Genomic DNA, 26271 nt, shown 5'->3' on the forward strand with positions numbered 1-26271 from the left:
AAAGCTTTAAACTTATTTACAGAATCATCTAACAAATTATTTACTCCCTTGTCAGTAGACATCCCAGGAGGTCCTTTTTTCTTATTTGTTGTTGTTTTTCTTAACAAATTATTCACTCCCTTGTCACTAGACATCCCGGGAGGTCCTTTTTCCTTATATTTTATTGTTAGGCGCGCCCCATCTCTCACCACATTCGGTTTCTGATATGTAATTCTGGACTTCTTTAAGATTGCTACAACAGTGAGAAAAGTCAAAATAGCTCCTAGTAAAAGCATAGAAGCCTCTATATTTACCTCCCACAATAGCAACATTCCCAAGCCAAAGTCCAGAAAAAACATACCTCTCCAAATTTACCACCCTGCAGTTCTGAATCCGCCCCGTTAGAGGGGTCTCCGCGGTGCCAGCGATGTTCACATGTTCCCGGGTTTCGGCACCATATGTCTTGCGCGTGCTGTATTTTCTCGCCGGCAAGAAATACACGCACAGGACACTCGGATCCTTCTGCAGACAAGCTTTAATGCATCTTGAGAGTTGGGGAGAGCATAAGCTTACCAGAGCGGAGACTCTGAACTAAGAAACCCATCCCTTAAAAAGGCTGGCCAGCCGCCTGGGACGTGTTACCCTATGAATGGCTTCAGCTCCTCAGGCCAAATGAGCCACGGGATAGGCAGAGATCAAAGGAATGGAGATTACCCAGCGCCTGTGAAGTAATTTACATCTTGGTGTCTTCAGGCACCATTATGTAGGAAACGGCCCCCTACAGAAATAAATAAACATCATACATGCATCCATGATCTTGTTTACTCTCATTCCCCAGACACCCCAACATGACTTCCTCTCACCTTTGTGTCCTTTCCTTTGTTGTGTGTGGCACCCAGGAGCGTTGCCTGCCAGAATACTGACTAATCTTGCTGGCCCCATCTTGCCCTCAGGGCTTCTTGAATTGCTGAGTGTTCTTAAACGTCTGATGATTTCAACCTTTACTCCCACAGGAGCACCTGGGCTGACTTAGAACAAAGAAACCACTAATGGTGTATACTTACCGAGCTATTAATAAAATGTACGTGCAGATTCCCTTTTGCAGTTTGGAGCACAAGTATATCTTTTTTTTTTTTAAGATTTTATTTATTTATTATGTACACAACATTCTGCTTCCATGTATATCTACACACCAGAAGAGGACACCAGATCTCATAACGGATGGTTGTAAGCCACCATGTGGTTGCTGGGAACTGAACTCAGGACCTCTGGAAGAGCAGTCAATGCTCTTAAACTCTGAGCCATCTCTCCAGCCCAACACAAATATATCTTTATAATACAGAATATAAAAGTGCCCTTCAATCAGTGGCATATGTCCATAATATTAGCACTCAGGAGGCTAAAGTAGGAGGCTGTTGAATCCAAGGCCAGGCTGGGATACAAGGCTGAGATCTTGATTTTAAAAGAACTAGCAAATGGCCCCTTCAACCAAGACAGATAACCCCAGTTCAGCCCTCAGGAAATAGACAGTAAACAGAGAACCAATACCTGACACACACACATATACATACACAAAATAAAAATTGCAATGCATTAAAAATTAAAAACAGGATACCTTACCCCTTTAACCTTGCACTAAGGAGGAAGAGACAGATTGATAGATGTTAGCAGTGGTTCTCAACTCTCCTAATGCTGGGACCCTTAATACAGTTCTGTATGTTGTGAAGATCCCCCCCAACCATAAAATTATTTTCATTGCTGCTTCATAAGTGTAATTTTGCTACTGTTATGAATCATAATGCAATTATCTGAGATGCAGAATATCTGATATGTGACCCCTCTCGGGGTCACAACCCCACAGGTTGACAAGTCCTGCTTTAGTTGGATGCCTGACTGGTCTACATGGAGAATTCCAAGCCAGCCAAGACTACATAGTGAGAGACCCTATCTCAAAAACAACAAATAGAGCTGGAGAGAAGGCTCAGAGGTTAAGAGCACCGACTGCTCTTCCAGAGGTCCTGAGTTTAGTTCCCAGCAACCACATGGTGGCTCACAACCATCCGTTATGAGATCTGGTGCCTTCTTCTGGTGTGCAGATATACATGGAAGCTGAATGTTGTATACATAATAAATAAATAAAATCTTTTAAAAAAACAAACAAAAAGAAACAACAACTTTAATACATATGGAGTCAGGGAAAAGAGGACAATATGCCTGTGAGGGTCATTTACTCTGGTTTAAGGACAGCTACAATGGGCACTGAATGCTCACACTCTGTTTCCCACAGTCCTTGTATCCTTGAGGGCTGGGCCTGGTTCAGAAGCTTCCTCAGCACTACTACAAACAAATAATGAACAGGGAAACCCCATTCAGTGGCTCAGGCTTGTGATTTTAGGAGACAGAGGCAGTTTGAATCTCCATTATAGTCTACACAGGGAAATATATATATATATATATATATATATATATATATATATATATATCTGCCAGGGATATATAGTGAGATCTTGTCTCTAGAGGAAAAACTAAGGTAGGAGTGATGGTGAATGCCTTTAATTCCAGCTCTTGGGAGGCAGAGGTAGGTGGATGGCTGCGAGTTTGAGTCTAGTCTACAAAGGTAGTTCAGGGTTAGCCAGAACTATAGAAATACACCCTATCTTGAAAAACAAAACAAACAAAAATGTAGCTTTTTTTAAACCTTAATTCTAACCCTCAGAAAGGCAGAGGCAGGGGGTATATCTGTGAGTTCAGAAAGTGAGATTCTGTCTCAACAACAACAAAAGCCTTTTTAGCTTTCCTGGGCTAGAGAGACAGATCAGTGGTTAAGAGTTCATATTGCTTTTGCAGAAGAACTGAATCCTGATCCCAGCACCACATTAGGCAGCTTACAACCACTTGCAACTCCAGGCCAACACCATTTTCTGGATTTCACAGGCACACAAATACACATGAACATATCCACACACATAATTCATAAATAAAAATAAAGTATATCAGTCAGGTGTCGAATGCCTTTAATCCCAGCACTTGGGGGACAGAGTCAGGTGGATCTCTATGAGTTCCAGGCCAGCCTGGTCTACAGAGTGAGTTCCAGGATAATAAATAAATAAATAAATAAATAAATAAATAAAATTTTAAAATGAATATAGAGTTGGAGAGGTAGTTCAGTGGTTAAAAACACTTTTTTTTTTTTGCAAGGGAACTGGGTTTGGTTCCTAGTACTCATAGGGTAGTGTACAGTCATCTGAAACTTCAATTCCATGGGATGCGATGTCTTCTTTTGACTCTGAGAACACTAGGCATCTACACACACACATATAAAGGCAAAACATACAATGCACAAAATAAGCTGGAGAGATGGCTCAATGGTTAAGAGCACTTGTTGTGCCAGGCGATGGTGGCACATGCTTTTAATTCCAGCTCTGGTGAGGCAGAAGCAGGTGGATTTCTGTGAGTTTCAGGACAGCCAGAGCTGTTACACAGAGAAATCCTGTCTCGAAAAAACAAAAATCAAACAAAAGGAGCACTTTTTGCTCTTGCAGAGGACCCAGGTTCAGTTCTTAGCACTCATGTGGTTGTTTACTATCATTCATAACCCTAGTTCCAGGGGTTCTAGTGCCCTCTTCTGACACTGGATACATGTGATGCACATGCACACCTGTGGGTTAAACATACATACGTGCAAAATAAATCTATTTTTTTTTAATTTATGTTTTTACTATGGGGCTTGAGAAAGGACTCATCAGTTGAGAGTACTTGCCACTCTTCCAGAGGACAGGAGTTCTGTCCCCAGCATCCACGTCAGAAGGCTCAAAACAACTTAGCTTCAGAAGATCCAGTACCTTCTCTGGACTCTGCAGACTGCTTCACATATCTGGTATAATAAACACATGCACCACTAAAAAGTTTTTTGTTTTTTGTTTTTTTGGGTTTTTTTTGGTTTTTCGAGACAGGGTTTCTCTGTGGCTTTGGAGGCTGTCCTGGAACTAGCTCTTGTAGACCAGGCTGGTCTCGAACTCACGGAGATCCTCCTGCCTCTACCTCCTGAGTGCTGGGATTAAAAGCATTAAAAAGTTTTAAATTATTTGGTTTTGTTAAAAATGTATAAGAATTACATTTATTTATTTGTGTGGGTGTTTGTGTCAGCAAGTGTGTCACTGTGTGTATGTGGAGGTCGTAAGAGAGCGTATACGGGGGCTGAAGAGATGGCTCAGAGGTTAGGAGCACTGACTGCTCTTCCAGAGGTCCTGAGTTCAGTTCCCAGCAACCACATGGTGGCTCACAACCATCTGTTAAGAGATCTGGTGCCCTCTTCTGGTGTGCAGATATACATGGAAGCAGAATGTTGTAGAATAAATAAATAAATAAATAAATAAATAAATAAATAAACAAAATATTTAAAAAGAGAGAGAGAGAGCATATGGGAGCAAGTTCTTTCCTTCCACAGGTTACATCCATCCTGGGGTTCAGTTTTGGCTGTGAGTGGCTGTGAGAACAAGGGCAAGACTCAGAGGCAACTCCACTCCAGACCCCACCCCTCCTGCAAGCCTTGGCTAGCTAGACTAGCACCTAAGTCAAAACAATGTCAAACCTGAATGGCCTAGTTTAACATTAACACTGTGTGGCTGACTAGGAAGGAACTCGGCCCCCTCACCTCAGACCTGACTAACACCGTCACACGTTAAAGAAATCTGCTCTTCCCTCTGATGAGAACCCTTCTCAGGTTAATTCTGAAATAAACATGTCAACTCCTACAGAGCACTTCCCCTTTCTTCTTACATTTGGTGCCATGTGTGAGGATGGGTGCTAGGAGCAAGGACCTCCTTGCAATCCAGAAAGCATCAGGGTCTGGCAGCTCATCTCAGGCTTAACTCCTAGATCCTGGCTTTCATTCTGTCCTTCCCCACCCCTTCCTTCCAGCCTCACTCTCTGATTGCATGAGAGTTGCTGTCTGCTTGTTGGGACTTCCAGGTCCAGGCCAGGGTGACTCTACAGATACCCCAAATCACAGGCAGTGTTTAGCAGGTCTTAACCTCTCTGGTTGCCCTCTGGGTAATCCATCTGGTGATTTCGCTCTGTTTCTTCCTCTTACCTCCTTTCTCTAGCTTCTGAGAACCTGGGGTCTTCTTGCTTCCTGTGCTCACGCCCAACACTGGACTCATATTCACCCCTATAAGTGATCCCCCTGTCTTCTGCTTCTCTCCCAAGGAGCCTGTGAGGTCAGTTCCCTAGGCATTTCCAGGCTAGGAGTTTACTGTAGTCAAGGTCTATTGACATTCCTTCTGTGCCTTTTCTGACCTCTCCCGGAGAGGTTCTGCTGCTGTCTGAAATCCTTATGGGGAAACCTCTCAGTGGGTCTGGAATCCTCAGAATACCCTGGGCTCTCCTTAACAGCATGGGTTTCTAGTTTTTCAAAATAACTTCAACTCCTCCTTGAGGTACCTTTTTATCCATCCTTTCTAAACTGTGCCTCCAAGGTAAGTGATCACTCAGCCTGGTTCTAGGATAAATTGGCTCAGTAGCTGAAAAATGAGGTGTTTGGCTTCCAAATTCTCAAAGATCTTGAAGACATCATAGAAGAGCTTGAAATGACAAGCGGCAAGAAGTTTCCTATATAGAAAGGCTTTTTCTGCTCCTTATCCTACTCTTTAATGTGCCAATCCTGCTCCCAGCTCCAGGATCTTTACACTTTTTAATCTAATTTTCCTCTTCTAACTAGCTCTCTGCAGGATTTACCAAATCCCCCTGCCCTTTCTCATCCACAGTCTTAGCTTAGTAACTATGCCTTGATACTTCAAATCCAAAGCAACTATTCCACTTCCCTCTGGGTAGGCTGAGACCTGTATCAGTGGGTGGACAACCCTCCTACCTTCTACAGGGTTTGTCTGAGGCCGCCCAACCCCCAGAACTCATGCCAGGAGACCTTGGCTATTCTCAGGGTTTGGTTTGGTTTTTTTTTTTTTTTTTTTTTTGGTTTTTCCAGATAGGGTTTCTCTGTGTAATAGTCTTGGCTGTCCTAGAACTCACTCTGTGGACCAGGCTGGTCTTGGACTCAGAGATCCGTCTGCCTCTGCCTCCCATGTGCTGGGATTAAAGGTATGTGCACCACCACTGCCCAGCTAATACTTGATTTAAAACTGATGCTTCTGCTACCAGTCCAGCCCAGCTTTGACTGGCTTTTAAAAGCCGGATTTACCTTGAGTACCTTAATTCAACCCATAGACTTCCAAACTGCTTCTCTGGCCTGTAGGAATGCTGCAGCCACAGCCTTTTCTCTTTCCAGCCCCATCCTGCCTTTGCCTTCCTACAATACAGCTGTCAGCTAAGCCCCAAAAGATAAAATGCTCCTGGGGGCTTGGTTAAAATGACCAAAAATAACTCCCAGCCACCCCCTCTCCTTTACTGGCAGACTCATGCTAAAGGCTGATACTACTGCCCAGATATATAAAAGTCTCACCCTATCTTTCTTCTCTCCTTGGCGGTTAAGGAAAATCATGTTATTTCAACATCTTACAGTGCTTTTTACTCACTGAGCCATCTTGCTGTGCCCTGCTTGTACATTTAATTGATGTACTGGGGACAAGTAGCTGAGCTAAGCTTGCTGGGTGGGGCTGCTAGGTCCCAGACTTTTACCTAAAATCTCTGGTAACACTAAGAGGACAGAAATAGAGGGTTTTTAAAGCAATGACAACTATTTTAAGCCCACGATGTTCGTCTGTGCTGATTAGAGTAGCAAGCTTTCTTGTCAGACTATGTTTAGACCGCCATTCTGCAAACAATGACCCTGGGGACTTATTATTAATTATGACTTTGGCTTAGGCTCTTTCCCAATTAGCTCTTATAACTATAAATATATATATATATATATATTATATATATATATATATATATATTGGTTTTTCAAGACAGGGTTTCTCTGTAGTTTTGGAGGCTGTCCTGGAAGTAGCTCTTGTAGACCAGGCTGGTCTCGAACTCACGGAGATCCACCTGCCTCTGCCTCCCTAGTGCTGGGATTAAAGGTGAACCCATTTTTTTAAAGTTTTTTTTAAAGATTTTATTTATTTATTATGTATACAACATTCTGCTTCCATGTATATTTGCACACCAGAAGAGAGCACCAGATTTCATAAGGGATGGCTGTGAGCCACCATGTGGTTGCCGGGAATTGAACTCAGGACCTCTGGAAGAGCAGTCAGTGCTCTTAACCTCTGAGCCATCTCTCCAGCCCCTAACCCATGTTTTTTCAAATCTATATTCTGCCACATGGCTGGATTACCTCTTCTTAGTATGGGACACGTGACTTGCTCTGAGTCTGCCACATGCCTAGATTCATCTTCCCAGTTTTTTTCTCTCTCTTCCCAGGAAGTTGGCTTAGTCTCTCCTGCCTAGCTATTGGCCATTAACCTCTTTATTAATCCAATCAGAAGGTGCCTTAGGCAGAGACACATCTTTACAATGTAAACAAATATTCCACAACAGGTTAGTTTTTGTCAACTTGACACAAATAAGAGTCACCTGGGAAGAGGGACTCTCATAGTTGAGGAATTGCCTCCATCAGATTGGCTTGTGGGCATGTCTGTGTGTGTGTGGGGGGTGCTTTCTTTATTAACGACTGATATGAGAGGCTGCAACCCACTGTGCATGGTACCCACACTGGCCAGGTGTTCCTGGGTTGTATCTATAATCTCACAGAGATCTGCCTGCTTCTGCCTCCCAAGTGCTGGGATTAATGGAGTGCACCACCTCCGCATGGCTGGCTGGTTTTGATCAGTGTTTTATCATAGGAACAGAAAGCAGACTAGGATAATGCCCCAAATCACAAACTACACCATTCAAAATTATAATTTTTTAAAGATTTTATTTATTATGTATACAACATTCTGCTTCCATGTATATCTGCACACCAGAATAGGGCACCAGATCTCATAATGGATGGTTGTGAGCCACCATGTGGTTGCTGGGAATTGAACTCAGGACCTCTGAAAGAGCAGTCGGTGCTCTTAACCACTGAGCCTTCTCTCCAGCCCCCAAAATTATAATTTTTATTTATTTATTTTGTGACAGGGTCTCATGCAGTCCAGATATGCCTCTAACTTGTTATATAGCCAAGGCTGATCTTGAGTTACTAACCTTGCTTCCTCCAGCTTCCAAGTACTAGGATTAGAGACCTGATCCACTAAGCTCCTCAGCAAACAGATTAATTAGTTCTGGAAAACAATACACATCCAACCCTACTAGAAAAATTCTTGGTGGGCTGGGTTACACTTTACATGTGATGCTTTGTAGTCTGGGAGTTGGGAAAGGAGGCATCTGGGCTACATCAATGACTAAGCAGTTCAGTAGTTGGCAAGGTCACTACTGATTGTTGGACTTCAGACTTTAAAGAAGCCAGATTCAGCAGGAAAAAGAATGGAGAGTCCATTAGACCTTACAAAAGATGGGATGTTGGGGGCACAAAGGTCCTTGAACTCACAGAGAAACAGGGATGTTATTTATGCACGGGTGTCTCTTCAATGGAGGAGGTAAAATCAAATACCTGTATTCCATCCAGAAAGCTGAGTGGATTTTGTCCTGGTGACATTTTTGTTACCTGAAGGGACAAACCTCACCCAAATTCCCCAGAATTATTATCCCAGACCCTTCCCTCCCTAGGCTGCTACCCATCTTTAGGGAGATGTCACATGTACTTTATGGCCTGCTGACCTCTATGCTACGGTCAGAGACCACACTAGAGTCTGGGCCTTTTAGCTATAGAACCCACCCTCATGGTGTAGTCACACTTAAGCTTCATCGTGCACCAGGAATTGGACTGATGTTGCCTGGAAATCTTTCCCCAAATTATTCTGTGTTTTAAATGTGAACCACCTGGCATTAGACTCCCTGAGTGACCCAGGCTTATTAAGTCAATCTGCACAGGGTTTTCATTCTTATCTCTTCTCCAAGTTTGCTTCCCTGTATGACACCTGCAGGGATTCCCTCAATATGTGTCTCTTGATGGTAAATCTGCTGTGCTAAGGTGTGTTTGAGGGATTCTAAATTCTGATACAATGAAGTGGAATCTGAATTTAGTTTTTAGTTTAGTTTTGTTTTTCAAGACAGGGTTTCTCTGTGGCTTTGGAGGCTGTCCTGGAACTCTGTAGACCAGGCTGGCCTCCAACTCACAGAATTTGCCTGCCTCTGCTAGGATTAAAGGCAAGCGCCACCAACGCCTGGCAAATTTACTTAGTTTTTGAGCCAGGGTTTCACTCTATCTAGTTCAGGCAGGCCTGGGTATTTTAAGGCCCAGATTGGCCTTAAACTCAGGTCAATTCTCCTGCCTCAGCCCTTATCCAGAGTGTTGGGTTTACAAGCATAAGCAACCATACCTGGATTTTGATTGCCATTACTATGATAGAGTGACATGCTGGACATCTCTACAGACACTGCTCTGGGAAGGATGGATGTGCTGAACTATGCTAGAGCTGCTTTGTTTCAAAGTAGGCTGATCTTAGAGTAAAGCCCCTGCTGATTCTGACAGAACCAGAAGAGTTAACCTTAACAAGTTCTGGCTGCAACCTATCCTGATACCACTGTAGAAAATATTTATCTTTAATAATTAGACTCAGACTATCAGAAGTTTCACATTGTGTGCACGTGTACACACACACACACACACACACACACACAGACACACACACACACACATTGTGGCTAATGCTTACCTTGTACAGTCCCTAAAACAGATAACCTACTTTGTAAAACTTATTTCTTGTCAAAATAATAATATATTCACCTAATAATTCACAAATGAGTGCACAGGGGTATTCCATCCAGTAAGTTCTAAACAACAGAGCTCCCCTAACATTGAAACACCATTTGACAGTCCTCAAAGAAATGCCTCCATGAAAGTTAGCCCTTAGAATGCCTCTGTTGCAAAGTTTCTAGTCTCATTCACTGGGGATGTATCACCATGTATAATACATTTTTTGCCTGTGTTTCTCTGCCTTGGTGAATTCATTCTCAGCTGGCATGTCATTGGCCTATCAATTGCATATTTGGAGTGGCAATTTGGTTCATGATAATATTACATATTTTAGAAAGTAGATGGGAAGTAATGGATAATAGGGATGGACTGATTCCTCAAGGGAGGAGAGCCAGGCAATGGTGGCACAGGCCTTTAATTCTGGCACTTAGGAGGCAGAGGCAGAAGCAGGAGGATCTCTGTGAGTTTGAGGCCAGCCTAGTCTACAGAGCAAGTTCCAAGACAGGCTCCAAAGCTACACAGAGAAACCCTGTCTTGAAAAACCAAAAACCAAAAGACCTAAAGGGAGTAGAGGAGACATGCGGGGGGGAAAAGACAACAGCTATACCTTGGATCTTTTCCACTTCTGTCAAGGAAAAGACACAAGCTTGTAGTCTCAAACCAGGGAGGCTGAAACAGGCTTGCTTGAATACGGGTATTGCAGACTAGCCTGGGCAACATAGTGAGCCAGCTCCCCTCTCTCTACAAGTCTAAAGTAGTAAAGGCTGGCCTTAAATGTATGAAACTTTCTTCCCAGCATTTCCAGGCATATGTCAGTATACCTTTTTTTGAGACAGAGTTATAGCATTTCCCTTTGTAGGCTAGGCTAGTCTGGAACTCACTACTGAGCCCAAGCTGCCCTTAAACTTGATATTGAACTTCTTGCCTTAACTTCTTCTTCTTTTTTTTTTCCGAGACAGGGTTTCTCTGTGTAGCTTTGGAGCCTATCCTGGCACTCACTCTGGAGACCAGGCTGGCCTCGAACCCAGAGATCTCCCTGCTTCTGCCTCCCGAGTGCTGGAATTAAAGGCATGTGCCACCAATGCCCGTCTTGCCTTAACTTCTTAAGTGATTGGATTAAGGTGTGTGTGTGTGTGTGTGTGTGTGTGTGTGTGTGTGTGTGTGTGTGTAGGGTCTAACATCAAGGATACTGGCTCACCCCTGTAATTCTAGGACTATCCTAGTACTTTCAGGAGGTGAAGGCAGGAGCATCAGGAATTCAAGGCCAGCCTCAGATATGTGAGGAGAGTTTCACACCCATCTGGGGTTTAGGTTACATGAAACTGTCTCCAAAAGGGCAGTGAGAAACCTGGAGAGATTGCTTAGCAATTAAGACACTTGCTACTCTTGTAGAGGACCAGGGTTCAGTTCCCAGCACCCAGATGACAGCTCACAAACATCAGTAACCCAGTACCAGGGGATCTGACACTCTTCTTGTTGAGGGCCAGATTGACTGAGGCTTTTCCTGAGGCCCTGATGTATGGAGAAGGAACATAGCTGTTTTGAAAACCAGGGACATGATTGGCAAGGTGAGTATGGCCTGAGGTCAGGGCCTTGAGGGAGCTCCAGCTTCAGATCCTGAGAACCCAACTCTTCCCACTGTATGGGGCTATGGTTATCAGTTTGAAGGCTTTGGTGTGCTTGGTCTGTAATGTTTTTTGAGATACCCTGTATTCCCCTTATGCAACATTGTTTGATTAGCTTCCCTCTGACTCAGTCCATTGTATGATAATTTCTGCTGACTCTGTCCCATTTGCCGCCTGGAAATAGTATATAAGATGCAGTACTTCTAAAATAGGCTTGCTTGGCATAAGTCATAGCTTGTAGAAGATTTCCCTATCCCAAACATATCTTTCTCCTTATCTTCTCATCTCCTGGTCCTCTCTCTCAGGACCCATCCCTGAAGAACAATCAGTTGGTCCAGGCCACTTCTGACCTCCTCAGGTTCCTGCATGCATGTAATACACAGACATATATTAAGGTACACACACATACACATAAAATAATTTTTTATTCAAGGCAGGGTTTCTCTGTGTAACCCTGGCCACCCTGGAACTCACTCAGTAGACCAGGCTGACCTCAAATTCAGAGATCTGCCTACTTCAGCCTCCTGAGTGCTGGCATTAAATGCTTTCACCACCACCACTTGGCAATAAAATAATTTATTATTTTTATTTATTATTTTTTCTTTTGAAACAGGGTCTCTCTGTGTAGCTCTGGCTGTCCTGGAACTTGCTTTTTAGTCCAGGCTGGCCTCAAACTCTCAGAGATTTGCCTGCTGCTGTCTCCCAAGTGCCACCATGCTTTGCAGAATTAAGAAAAATAGTTTATTTTTATGTCAATTGGTGTTTTGCCTGCATAAATCTGTATAGAGGGTGTCAGATCTTTGAGTTACAGACAGTTGTGAACTGCCATGTAGGTGCTGGAAATTGAACCCAGGTCTTCTGGAAGAGCAGTCATGCTCTTAACCACTGAGCCATCTCTCTGACTCCAATAAAATAACCTTTTCAGGCCGGGCGTTGGTGGCACAAGCCTTTAATCCCAGCACTCGGGAGGCAGAGGCAGGCGGATCTCTGTGAGTTCCAGGTCAGCCTGGTCTCCAGAGCCAGCACCAGGATAGGCTCCAAAGCTACACAGAGAAACCCTGTCTCAAACCCCACCCCCCAAAAAAACCCTTTTCAAACAGAAAAGAAAAAGGTCTTGGGGTGGTGGTTTTTTTAATCTCAGCACCAAGGAAGCAGACCTAGACAGATCTCTGTGATTTGGAGGCCATCCTGGTCTACATAGTGGGTTCCAGGATAGCCAGACCAGTGAGACCCTGCCTCAAAAACAACAACCTTCCCCAGAAAAAACAAACAGAAATCAACCTCAAAGCAAACAAAATGCCTAGAGTTGTATATCATGATGATTCAATAAAAATTCTATTTATGATTTTTTGGTTTTTTTTTTTTCCTCTGTGTATACCCAGCTGTCTTGGAACTCACTCTGTAGACCAGGTTGGCCCCGCCTGCCTCTGCCTCCCAAGTGTTTGGGATTAGAGGGGTGTGTCACCACCACCCGGATTATGAATTATTTTTGTTTATGTATAAGTGTGTCATCTGTATGCAGGTGCTCATGGAGGCCAGAAAAGGGTGTTAAACCTCCTGGAGCTGGAGTTACAGGTAGTTGTAAGCCTCCTGATATGAATGCTGGGAACTGAACTTGGGTTTTCTGAAAAAGCAGCAAGTGTTCTTTATAACCCCTTCCTCACGGACCATCTCTCCATTTCTGAGTTTTTCCGTTTAAATAGGATCATGAATCTCGTGCTGGCCTCAAACTCACTCTGTAGGAGGCAACAAACTTTGATTCTTCTGATTCTGCTTATCTCCATCTCCCCAGTGTAGGAGAGGATGACTTCTTTGCATTTCTATTCCCCCCCCCACACCCAGGGATCTTACGTATGCTATGCTAGCCCCAAATAATTCATTAAGCAGGTAGGAGTGGATGGCACTGAACTTAAAATCTTCTGCCCTCACATCCTGAGGGCTCAGATGTTAGTACTTATCACCATGCAGTGCTGAGGTTTGAACCCACGGCATGATAGGCAAGCACTCTACCTTCACCTCCTGAGTGCTGGGATCACAACCAGTTTTATGCAGTCCTGGGATTTTGAGCCCAGACCTTTATGTTAAGCAAGCACTGTAATAATTTAGCCACATCCCCAGCCCGTATTTATGAAGTCTTTAGCACAGTGCCAGTGCAAGGTACTGATTGAGAGATCAGTAACTTTCTAGAATGGAGTCTGCAGCGGCTAGATTTTCAGTGTTCTGGCCCATCTTCGTGTTGAGGCCGCTCTGAGAATCTGGCCTTCACTTTAGAGGAAGAAGGACGGGTGGCTAGAAAGGCCCACAAGGTATCACAGAGGATTTTCTTCTCCCGGGAAGTACAGGAACCCACGCCTAGAGAGGCGCCTGCGCGGTGCACTGTGGGACGGCTGGAGGAGTGGCCAGCGCCTAGGACTGTCCACGTCGCCTGTGCGCATGCACAGTTTGGGGACCCCGACCCATCGAAGACTCTCGCTGTGAGGTGAGGTTCTCTGAAGAGGGATGTGCAAAGTCCCTGCTCTGGCTTCTACCCCCTCAACGACTTCGCAGGACAGCGGGGGCCTAGGCCGTCCTGCGCGTGATTCTGGAAGCCGGGGCCTCGCTCCTCCTTGGGGTGGGGCTTCCTCTTCACCGACGGACTTAAGCCGAGGCCTAGCGCCTCAGTACTGGAGTGCAGAGCTCAATTCTGAGCACATTGTCTTCTCCACGGCCTGCGCTCACTGCCAGGGTGAGTTCTTCCTACTGCTGACCCTTATCTTTTTTTTTTTTTTTGCCCCCCTGCGGAGGAAGCCCGGGGCCTTCCGAGGCCTTGAGCGCCGCGGCCCGCCCCGGGATTGAGCCGAGAGCGTTGAGGTTTATACGAATGAGATTAATTTCGGATTTGAGCTCTTCCTCCTATCCTGTGTGTTCTCAGATAACGTCTGTTTTTCTCTGTCTCTGTTTCTTTAGAATTGGAACGAGCGGGAACATCGGTCTTTTTGTTTTCTCATCCGCCCGACATTTCCAGGGCCTATTCTAGGCCTTTCCTAATGGAGGTGCAGGGGTGTTGCTAGGAAGTGGTAGAAGTGGGAGCGAGAAATTAGCTTGGTCAAGCCGTCGCCTTGAGTTTGAGAAAATTGGACATGTTGTATATCCTGTTGCCACGGAGCGCTTTTATTTATTCATATATGTATATTTATATATATATTTTATTAGTTCAAGTTAGGGAACAAGCGTGTTTCACATGTAAGTCCCTTCTCCCTCTCCCTCCCCTCACCCCTCCCTCCTCCTCCTCCTCATTTATATTTTTTTTTATCATTTTTTAAATTTGAATTAGAAACAGGATTGTTTTACCTTACAATCCCAGTTCCCTTCTCCCTCCCGTCCTCTCCTAATACCCCCAATTAAAACTCTACCTATCACATACCCTTTCTTCTATTCTTCCCCTGACTCAACCTTTCTGCTCCCTCATGACCTTCCCTTCTCATTCTCATAGCCCTCTCCCCCCTCTTCCTGTGCTCTCAATTTGCACAGGGGATCTTGACCCTCTCCCCTTCTCCAGGGAACCATGTATGTCCCCACAGAGCGCTTTTAAAAGTGAAAATACCGGAACCTTCACATCACCGAACCTTTTATTTATTTATTTATTTATTTTTGAGATAGGGTTTCTCTGTGTAGCTTTGGACCCTGCCCTGTTCTGGAACTTTCTCTGTAGACCAGGCTGGCCTTGTGAACGCAGACAACCACCTGCCTCTGCCTCTGGAATGCTATGAAAAAAGGTGTGCCCACCACTGCCTGGCCCAGTTTTTTTTTTGTTTTTGTTTTTGTTTTTTTTTTTTTTTTTTTTTTTATTAACTTGCCAAAGTTAGTAAAATACTAACAATACTAACAGGTGGCTGGGGAGTGGTTGTGCACGCCTTTATTCTCAGCACTCCGGAGGCAGAGGCTGGCGGATCTCTTGAGTTCGAGGCCAGCTTGGTCTATAGAGCAAGTACTGGGACAGCCAGGACTACACAGAGAAACCCTGCCTCAAAAAACCAGAAAGGGGAAAAAAAAAAAAGACCAATGGGTATAGATTGAAGGTATAATTGGCATGTGCCACACACACACCTTTAGTTTTTCCAAGAAGAAATGAAGATAATGGAATATTAGTAATTTCATCAGATGCCTCTTCAGCAAGCTGAGCTGTCTAGCTACCATGACAAGGTATCTCATGCCTGTAAAACCAGTGCTGGGAAGGAAAAGGCAGGGAGATCATGAATTCAAGGTCATTCTTGGCTACAGAGAATTTAAGACTCCTCCTGGGCTGCATGATACTGTATCTGAAAAAACAAAAGCCCCACTATTCAAGGTCTCTCCTCCATTAACTTCTGTGTGTGCATGGTAAGGGCTTCAGATAAATGACCCAGGTTTGTGGGGTAGACCTCTATATGGACAAAAAGATGCAGTGAGATATTCAGTTTATTAGTTTCTCTCTCTCTCTCTCTCTCTCTCTCTCTCTCTCTCTCTCTCTCTCTGTCTCTCTCTCACACAAAACAATCATACAAAATGGCTAGAAGTTTCAGGGAGGAGCCAGAAATTCCAAGTACTAGCTCAGTGGGGAGTAGCAATTAGCTAGGCAAGTGTGAAGTTTGGAGAAAGAAAATGTGCAGAGACCTGGAGTCAAGTTGTGCTTGGTTCACAGAGTCTGAAATGAAAAGGTGGGGAAATGAGGAATGTGGGAGCCAGGTTTTAGAAGAGTCTGGACTTTAATCTGGGGAGAATTGCTGAACAGTATGAGCCAAGGAGTCACATGATTGGATTTGGTGAATGGATTTTGAACAAGTCTTAATTTAAAAGTAGTACCTGGTTTAGGCAAGGGATGGTAGAGGTCACAGCTAGGGCAGAGAGAGTGGAGGCTGATGTAAACACACTATAAAAGGTTGATATCCCAGCTTCAGGAAATGTATATATTTATTTTATATTTTTTACTTCTGGTGTTTTTGAGACACGGTCTTAGTATGTAGTATAGTGTTACCAAGAACTTGTGGGGATCCTCTTGCCTTACTTAGCCCCAGATGTGCATAATCACACCTAACTCAGGAAGTACATATTTTTAGAGAGGTTTGGGGCTTGTATGTTTATTATTATTTATTTTGTTTTGTGTCAGTCCATTTCTTACACCACCCCCTGCCTCTGCCTGCCTCTGTCTCCCGACCGCCGGATTCTCACAGGATTTGTTTGTTTGTTTGCATTTCAAAATAGGATTTCTCTGTGTATCTCTGACTCTCCTGGAACACACAGAGATCTACCTGCCTCTGGCTCCTAAGTGCTGAGATTAAAGGCAGACACTACCATTGTTGGGCAGTGACTTAACAGGATGCAGCAAACAGAACAAATCTGGGCCAATATCATATATTTAGGATGATTTTCAAGCAGGGATTTTACAAGTGTGGAAGATTAAATCCACCTTAGATGACTTATTTTTAAAAATATTTTATTACTCTGTAAGTGGGTGTGGAGGTCAGAGGGTAACTTCAGGGCATTGATTCTTTCCTTCTACTATGGATGGATACTGAGGATTGATCTCAGGTTGTCAGGACTGCCCATTAGATTTTTTTTTTTTTTTTTTTTTTTTTTTTTTTTGGTTTTTCGAGACAGGGTTTCTCTGTGTAGCTTTGGAGCCTATCCTGGCACTTGCTCTGGAGACCAGGCTGGCCTCGAACTCACAGAGATCCACCCGCCTCTGCCTCCCGAGTCTAATGGACGCCTGGCGTCCATTAGATAACTTTAAAGACTTCCATGAACAGTAAATACTTGGAGCATATTGTCTGGTTTGGGCTTTGGGTTTCTGGTGAATTAGCTTGTACAGAAAGAAGAGAATGAGTCAGGCACTGTTGGTAATGCTTTAGATGTAGTGTCTCTTGACATAATGGAGCTGACAGCAAACTCAGGTTTGTGCAGCTCTAATCCTAGACTATTCTGCACTCTGGGGCACCTGTGGCATTGGTGGGGGGCGGGGCAGAGGGAAGGTCCTCAATGTCAGGAGACACTTTGTTTTGTCTTGTCAGCACCTCTACTGGGCTATGCTGGAAAGCCGTTGGTGCCTAAAGCAGATTAATAGAAAAATCAAAAGCCAGCGGAGGATGATTTTCTGTCCTGACGGAAATCTGCTTCTGCTGTGGACCTTCCGTTACTTTCTCGGAAGTTCTAGTCTTTATAGAACTTTGTTCTTTGTGCCTTTTATCCCACTCCTTTGTTTTTTAGTTGGCCTTTCCATTTCCTTCTCGAAAATTCTTATTCTTTATAGAACTTTGTTCTTCCTGCCTTTTATCCTGCTCCTTTGGTTTTTAGTTTCACCTGCAAAAGGAATGAAGAAGCAATATTAAGGTCTTTGTTCAGTCTCCACCCTTGCAATTTCAGAACCTTCTCATGTGCTCGATGGAGACACCTGGGGGAAGTAAACAGGTTATTGTTTAATATTAAGCCCCTGTAGGAACTCAACCATAGAGCTGCTTGCTTGATCCCTAGGAAGTCTGTGGTTACAAAGATCATTGCACTTGGTAGTTTGGTTTGCTGCCTGGATTGACTGGTCTTGTAGTTTTAACAGAAAAAATGGCTTTTACATTCAAGCTTTGCTAGGCTATAAAATTCTTTCAGTCAGAAATACTAGGAAGACAATTTTGGTGTGTCCGTTTAATCACAACTTGTATTATTACCTGCCTTCCGTTACATCTTTCAAAACTTGGGAACAAAGTTCATATTTATAAAGATGTTAATGGCAGGTAGATCAGTCCCAGGAGCGTATTTATGGTACTGATAAGATAAAGGGGAAAGGGCCCGGTGGTGGTGGTGGTGGTGGTGGTGGCGGCGGCGCCTTTAGTCCCAGCACTAGGGAGGCAGAGGCAGGTGGATCTCTGTGAGTTCGAGGCCAGCCTGGTCTTCAAAAAGAGTTCCAGGATAGGCTCCAAAGCCACAGAAACCCTGTCTCGAAAAACCAAAAAAAAGCTTTATATATATTTTTATGTATGTGCTTGTGTTCAGAGATATGCTTACAGATGTATATGGAGATAACATCATGCCTGGCTTTTATGTGGGTTCTAGGATTGAATTATGGTTCTCATATTTGAGTGGCAAGGACATTACCAACTGAGTCATCTTTCCAGCTTCCCTTTTTCATTTTTATTTTGAGTATTGTCAGGTCTCTTAGTCTGGTGTTGAATTCACAGGGATCCTGTTTGCTGTCTCAGCTTCCTTAATGCTGGGATTACACGAGCACCTTTTTGTTGTTATTACATTTATTTGTGTGAGTGTCTTGTAAAGGTCAGAGGACAACTTGTGGGATCAGCACTCTTCTGCCACCATGTGGGTTCTTGGGATCAAACTCAGGTCAAGTCATTTATCCACTGAGCCCTCCAGTATATTCTCTCTCTCTCTCTCTCTCTCTCTCTCTCTCTCTCTCTCTCTCTCTCTCTCTCTTTCTCTCATCTGTTTTGGTTTAGTATTTGGTTGTTGTTATTTAATAGCCCTGACTGACCTAGAAGTCACTATATAGACCTTGCTCGACTCGAACTCACAGAGAGCCACCAGCTTCTGCCTCCTGAGTGCTGAGAAAGGTTTTTGATTTCTTACGATAAGCTGGCTTGGAACTTTTGATCCTTCTACCACCTCAGTTTCCTGGGTGCTGGGATTATAGACTGCATCTTTGTGCTGGGTTTGTGTTGTATGTGTGGTGCTATCAAGTACTGTACCATTGAGCTACTCTCTCAGAAACTGGAGTTTTTGAACACTGTCCTTTTTAGCCTTGCTGTGTGAAGGCCAGCCAGGCTAGCAGTGTGGCTAGTGTTTGTCCAGGAGCTTTGGTTGATTTCAGGTACCCTGTCTCTGTCTCTGCTCACAGGCCCATATGTAACGAGCTGTTTGCTCCCCCCATCTGGCACCACTCCTGTCTGTACCCCTTTTCTGAACCATGGTTTGCAGCAGTGGATGGCTAGGCTCAAGGCAGCACCAACTTCCTCACCATTCTATTCCTATCCATGTTTTAGGGGACGATGGCTTCCTGTGTCCTCCTACACACTGGACAGAAGATGCCTCTGATTGGTCTGGGGACATGGAAGAGTAACCCTGGCCAGGTGAGGGACTGGGAAGAGGAGGGAGACTTCTTGAGTCTGTCTCAGGGAGTAGGAGGAATTTACAAGAGGGGCCCTGTATTTTCCCCAGTAACCCCTATTATATTTCTGGTGAGGATATGGGTAGTGGAAAGAGATGAGGGAAGTTACTGGGTCAACTGTATAGATAAGAGTTAGGAAAAGTTTTTTATTTTTTAATTTTTTAAATTTTGGGCCTGGGGGTTTCTAGACAGGGTTTCTCTGTGTAGCTTTGGAGCCTATCTTGGCACTCGCTCTGGAGACCAGGCTGGTCTCGAACTCACAGAGATCTGCCTGCCTCTGCCTCCCGAGTGCTGGGATTAAAGGCGTGCACCACCAATGCCTGGCTTTTTTTTTTTTTTTCTTTTTTTTTTTTTTTAATTTATTTATGTATACACTGATCTGCCTGCCAGAAGAGGGCACAAGATCTCATTATAGGTGATTGTGTGTGAGCCACCATGTGGTTGCTGGGAATTGAACTCAGGACCTCTGGAAGAGCAGTCAGTACTCTTAACCTCTGAGCCATCTTTCCAGGCCCCAAGAGTTAGGGCAAGTTTTTTTATTTTTTAAAGATTTATTTATTATGTATACAGTGTTATGCCTGCACACCAGAAGAGGCCACCAGATCAATTATAGATGATTGTGAGTCACCATGTGGTTGCTTGAACATTGAACTCAGAACTTCTGAAAGAGCAGTCAGTGCTCTTAACCTATGAGCCATCTCTCCAGCCCAAGAGTTAGGAAAAGCTTTTAACTGAATTTTTGTTTGTTTTGTTTTGTTTTTCATGACAGGGTTTCTCTGTGTAGCCTTGGTTGTCCTAGAACTAGTTCTGTAGACCAACCTGGCCTTGAACTCACAGAGATCTGCCTAATTCTGCCTCCTGAGTTCTGGGACTAAAGGCATTTGAGTCAAACTTTTTTTTTTTTTTTAAGATTTATTTATGAGTATTTTGCATTTGTGTGTGTATGTATACAAGGTGTGTACCTGGTGCTGTGAGGTCAGAAGACTACATCTGATCCCCTGGAACCAGAGTTACAGAAGATTGTGTGCTACCTTAAAGATCCTGGGAACTGCACCCAGGTCCTCTGGAAGAGCAGCTGGTGCTCTTAACTGCTGAACCATCATCTCACTAGACCCGAGCTTCAACTTAATGATCCTCCTGCTTTTATCTCCTGAGTGCCAATTTATAGGCATAGCCAGCACAGTCTGTTTATTCTAGAGGTCAAATTTAGGACTTTATTCATGCTAGACAAGCTCTCTGTCACCTGAGCTATATCCCTAGCCTAGAATTCTTTTTCATCTTATCCCCTCTGACTTGCATGGGTGACCTTCATATAATCTTTCCCGTTACCAGCTCAGACCAGTGGAACTAAAATCTCTTTTTTTCCCCCCTGGCAGGTGAAAGCAGCCATTAAATATGCCCTTAGTGTAGGCTACCGCCACATTGATTGTGCTGCTGTCTATGGCAACGAGATTGAAATTGGAGAGGCCCTGAAGGAAAATGTGGGACCAGGCAAGGTGAGAATTGGGGACACAAATAAATGGGATATGAGAACTTAGAGCTGAAACTGGGACTTGTTGTTGGATGAGGGAAAGTGGCATCAGCTCCTAGCATGGCCACCTTTTTGACATTGCCATCTATAAAGTTTATACCTGAGAATTACATGATAGCACTAAAAAGAAAGCCTCAGCAGGTCAGTGGTAGCACAAGCCTTTAATCCCAGCACGTGGGAGGGGCAAAGGCAGGTGGATCTCTGTGAGTTTGAGGCCAGCCTGGTGGACAGAGTGAGTTCCAGGACAGCCAGGGCTGTTATACAGGGGAAGAAAAAGAAAACCTCATTTTAAGTTAGTGATTTTGCATTGGGTCACATTCTGGGGCATACTTCTGTTCCTCTCGCGTAGGTGTGGGTAGGTAAGGCTGTGTGCCCAGGGCTTTTCTCACTGTGGGCTCTGCCTCTGTCACAGGCAGTGCCTCGAGAGGAGCTGTTTGTGACATCCAAGCTGTGGAACACTAAGCACCACCCTGAGGATGTAGAAGCTGCCCTCCGGAAGACACTGGCTGATCTCCAGCTGGAGTATCTGGACCTCTACTTGATGCACTGGCCTTATGCCTTTGAGTAAGCCTTGCCTCGGCAACTTTTTGTGGAAGTTGTAGGTTGGGTATGGTAGTGTTGGTAATTTATTTTATTCACATCTGCACGACAGGATAAGAACATTTATCTATGCAACAAGCAGAGGAGCTTATGTACCGTGGGATCCTTGCGTTTTCTGTAGCTAGGTTTTTAGGTATATAATAAGATAACACTCAGTATATACCCTATGTTTATGAGTGGTCTCTAGTACTCTATTGTTCAATCAGGAAACATGCTGCTCTTCTTTTACAGTAGGTCCCCCAAGGTTTTAGCTGTGAATGTTTCTCAACAGAGGGTATACCCTTGTCAGATGGTCAGAATGTCCCCTGAAGAAGATGGCATTAAGGAAGCTGTACTAGAGAAAAAGAGAGACAGTCTGGGCCTCTGAGCCAGGTGTGGTGTCAAACATCTTTAATCCCAACACCTGGAATTAAAGATCCCAGAGGCAGGTGGATCTCTGAGTTCGAGGCCAGCCTAGTCTACAAATTGAGTTCTAGGTCAGCTAGAGCTACAGAGAAGCCTTGTCTTGAAAAAAAAAAAAAGGAATCTAGTGTAGCAATAAGTCTTTACTCCAAAGCCACCCGAGCCCTGCCGCCAGGTGGGCGCTTTCTGCCAGGCTGCCCAAGTTCTGTCTGCCGCCATGTTAAGGTCCCAAGTAACACAGAGGCTTATATTAGGTACAAATGCTGCTTGGCCAATGACTAGGATTTCTCATCTGCTAGCTCAGTCTTAATTATCATAAATTTATATATTTTATAAGACTTATAGGACGCCAGTGGAAGTGTCCTGTCTTCCCTGGCTCACATGGTGACTCTGCAGAGAGGAGGAAGAAAAGAAAAAAGGACGACTTCCTTGTTGCCCTTGCTTATAGATGAGTCTGCCTGCTATGTACTTTCCTGCCTGTATCACAAGACTTCTTTTTACTACATTAATCAGAGTCCTCCTGGACTCCTAGTCCCACCTAACTTGCTGCCTCATTGGCCACACAGTACTTTATTTATCATCCAATAAGACAAACATATACACAGAAGGACCTCCCCCATCAATCTAGGCCTATGAAAATGATAAGAGCCAAGCAGTGGTGGCACATGCCTTTAATCCCAGAACACAGGAGGCAGAGGCAGTTGGATCTCTGAGTTTGAGCTAGCCTGGTCTACAGAGTGATTTCAAGGACAGCCAGTTATATAGAGAAACCTTGTCTCTGAAAACAGCTGGGTGGTGGTGGCACATGCCTTTGATCCCAGCACTTGGAAGGCAGAGGCAATTGGATCTCTCTGAGTTTCTGAACAGCCTGGTCTACAAGAGCTAGTTCCAGGACAGCCTCCAAAGCCACAGAGAAACCCTGTCTCAAGAAACCAAAATTAAAAAAACAAAAACAAAAACTGGATAAGCAGACATTTTTGCGAACACTTTGGTCTTGGGTCTTGGGGGGTGTTCTGTTTCACTCAGGAGGGGAGACAATCCATTTCCCAAGAATGACGATGGAACCATCCGCTATGACTCAACCCACTACAAGGAGACCTGGAAGGCTCTGGAGGCACTGGTGGCAAAGGGGCTGGTGAAAGCCTTGGGCTTGTCCAACTTCAACAGTCGACAGATTGATGATATCCTCAGTGTGGCCTCTGTGCGCCCAGCTGTCTTGCAGGTAAGCACTACAAGCAGATCAGTGGAAGATGGGTTGTATGTATATAGCTGAGTAATTAGATGATGAATCTTCTTAGTGGAGGAGGCAAGTTGTCAGAAGTGATGCTGAAGGTGTTCTCTGTGTAAAAGTGGATTTGAAGTCCTGGAAGAGCATGCATGATCTTTAGTGGGCTTAGAAGTCAGCAGTGGAAGGCTATTCTATCCAGAGTTTAGTCACTCCATGCTTAAGCATTGTTACTTGTTTCAGGTGGAATGCCATCCATACCTGGCTCAAAATGAGCTCATTGCTCATTGTCAAGCACGAGGCTTGGAGGTGACTGCTTATAGCCCCTTGGGCTCCTCAGATCGTGCGTGGCGCCATCCTGATGAGCCAGTCTTGCTTGAGGAACCAGTGGTCTTGGCACTAGCTGAGAAGCATGGCCGATCTCCAGCTCAGATCTTGCTCAGGTATGGGACATTTTTAAAGAACACACCTCTGGTAGGGAAAGGCCTGTGGAGGCAAGGACTAAGGGAATTAATCCTTTGAGACAGTCTGGCCCTATCTAGACCAGGCTGACCAGGAACTTAACAGATCCACTTGCCTCTGCTTCCAGAGTCTAGGAATAAAGGTCTGAGCCACCATACCCAGCTGAAATGATTTTTTTTTTAAATTTGCTGGAGTAAGGCTGAAGATTTTGCCATGTGGCCTGGAGTGAGGCTGCTGTGAGGCCCAGGTGGTCTAGGAATTAGGAAGGGAGACTGTCTTGGAATTAGTACGGTTAAAATAATGTTTCTGAATGCTAACTCATTTTCCTTGTCTTCATTCCCTACCTAGATGGCAGGTTCAGCGGAAAGTAGTCTGTATCCCCAAAAGCATCACTCCTTCTCGTATCCTTCAGAACATCCAGGTACTCAGTCATTAGATTCTGTCTTCTTTCATCTATTGAGATATATATTCTGACCCTGATTCTGGGACTCCAGCTACCACTCACAAGGCTGATTTTTCTATCCTTCAGGTTTTTGATTTCACCTTTAGCCCGGAGGAAATGAAGCAATTAGATGCTCTGAACAAACATTGGCGGTATATTGTGCCCATGATTACGGTAAAGATGTGTAAACATTCAGAGTCAGGGAACAGGGAAGAGGAGGTTTGGGGTGTGATGGCCTCAGGCTTGCTGGCTAGAGAAGGGATAGAATGTTGGTGAGATTGCTACCCAAGATTCAGTGCTTGTTTCTTTTGTTGTTTCCTCTTTCCTTGTCTCCTTCCCTTTTTTAAAATTTTTTTTGAGACAGGGTCTCATTATGTTGCCCTCGCTGGCCTGGAACTCACAGAGATCTGCTTGCCTCTGCCTCTTAAATGCTGGGATTAAAGGTGTGTGTCATCATGCCTGCCCCACTCCACCTTTCTTTCTTTTCTTTTTTTTTTTTTTTTTTTTTTTTTTTTTTTTTTTTGAGATAGTATTTCTCTATTGCTTTGGAGGCTGTCCTGGAACTCACTCTGTAGACCAGCCTGGCCTCAAACTCACAGAGACCCGCCTGCCTCTGCCTCCCGAGTGCTGGGACTAAAGGTGTTCACCACCAACTCCAGCCCCCTTTCTTCTTTTTTTTTTTTTTTTTTGAGACAGGGATTTAACACTGTTGTTCATGTTTTTATGGAACTCACTGTATAGCTCAGGCTGGTTTTGAACTGCTATTCCTTCTGTCTGATTTTCTTTCCCTTTGCCTTTCTGTTTCCCTTTCCTTCCTTTTAGGCAGATTTTAAACTTCATTCTCCATTCTCTTGCCTCAGCCTACCAAGTTCTGGGCTACACCAAGCTCTGCTCCAATGGTCTCCTTCTCTTGAAGTTGGGGAAAATTAGTATGACTCAGGTGTAATATTCATAACCTGTGAGTCTTAGTCCTGCTTCTTGATCATTTGTAACCTATTTAGTATCTCTAGTTAAATAAGGGAGGAGATCAGGGGGCTGGAGAGATGGCTCAGTGGTTAAGAACACTGACTGCTCTTCCAGAGGATCTAGGTTTAATTCCCAGTACCCACATGGCAGCTTACAGCTGTGTCTGTAATGCCAGGACCTAACACTCTCATACAGATGTACATACAGGCAAAATACCATTAAAATAAAATAAATAATTTTAAAAAGAGAGAGAGAGAGGAGCTCAGAAAACATTGTGGACCCTTGTTGATGTCTGTTACCTATAAGGAAGTAAGAATATTCTAGGCACATTATTTCAGTTGAGTCTATGAAGTCTTAAGAGCAAAGTCAACCATGTAACCAGGCTGTGGGTTTGATGCTGGAATTACTGTTGATGTAACATTCACTGAGGCTTGGGTCCTGCTAATGTCAGCTGTCATAGTGCTATAGATAGGTAAAATTCTTGGAGGTAATGCCATGGGTCTTTAGAATGTCAGTGCTTGCTAATGGACTCATCTATTTGTCTCTCTTTTTAGGTGGATGGGAAGAGTGTCCCCAGAGATGCTGGACACCCTCTGTATCCCTTTAATGACCCATACTGAGGCCATAGTTTCTCAGCTTCCCTTTTGCTTGCCTGCATAGTGTTGCCTGCTACCCTTAGAAAAAAGAGTCAATAAAGCCATTAAAATGTATGCTCTGTTTGCTTGACTTACTTGTTCTGTTAGGCTTGGGAAGTTGTCCTCAGGGACAGCACACAAATTCAGGATTGCTGCATGGAATTTGCCCTTATTTTTATTGGCTTTTGTTATTGTTTTTTGGAGACAGGGTTTTTCTGTGTTGTTTTGGAATCTGTCCTGGAACTCACTCTGTAGACCAGGCTGGCCTCCAACTCACAGAAATTTGACTGCCTCTGCCTCCCAGTGCCACCAACGCCCAGCTTTTTATTGGCTTTTGAGTGACCTGTATACAGCTGGATTCAGGTAGTGCCATCTAGTGGCATTTTACTATTTGCTCATCCATTTATTTATTTGTTTGTAGAGGCTCTCCATGCTTTCCTAGCACTCTACAAAAATGCCAGAAATTTGTCATCTTTGAATTGAAATACTGGTACTTATTGACATTTAAGAGGCAAACTTGAATTTTTACCTTTTCCT

At 44.1% G+C, this 26271-nt stretch overlaps 1 protein-coding gene across 1 annotated transcript; it reads left to right on the plus strand.

Moving 5' to 3' along the window:
• The first annotated feature begins 13763 nt into the window (after positions 1–13763).
• Akr1a1 (aldo-keto reductase family 1 member A1) lies at positions 13764–25809 on the plus strand. The gene is made up of 9 exons (XM_027402570.2): positions 13764–14071; positions 19347–19433; positions 20848–20967; positions 21415–21566; positions 23031–23226; positions 23473–23672; positions 24040–24112; positions 24221–24307; positions 25654–25809. The coding sequence occupies exons 2-9, from the start codon at positions 19353–19355 to the stop codon at positions 25717–25719; spliced, it is 975 nt and encodes a 324-aa protein (XP_027258371.1). The 5' UTR covers positions 13764–14071; positions 19347–19352; the 3' UTR covers positions 25720–25809.
• Positions 25810–26271: the final 462 nt, after the last annotated feature.

The sequence above is a fragment of the Cricetulus griseus genome, chromosome 2 (assembly GCF_003668045.3).
Source record: "Cricetulus griseus strain 17A/GY chromosome 2, alternate assembly CriGri-PICRH-1.0, whole genome shotgun sequence".
In the NCBI taxonomy this organism is placed as follows: domain Eukaryota; kingdom Metazoa; phylum Chordata; class Mammalia; order Rodentia; family Cricetidae; genus Cricetulus; species Cricetulus griseus.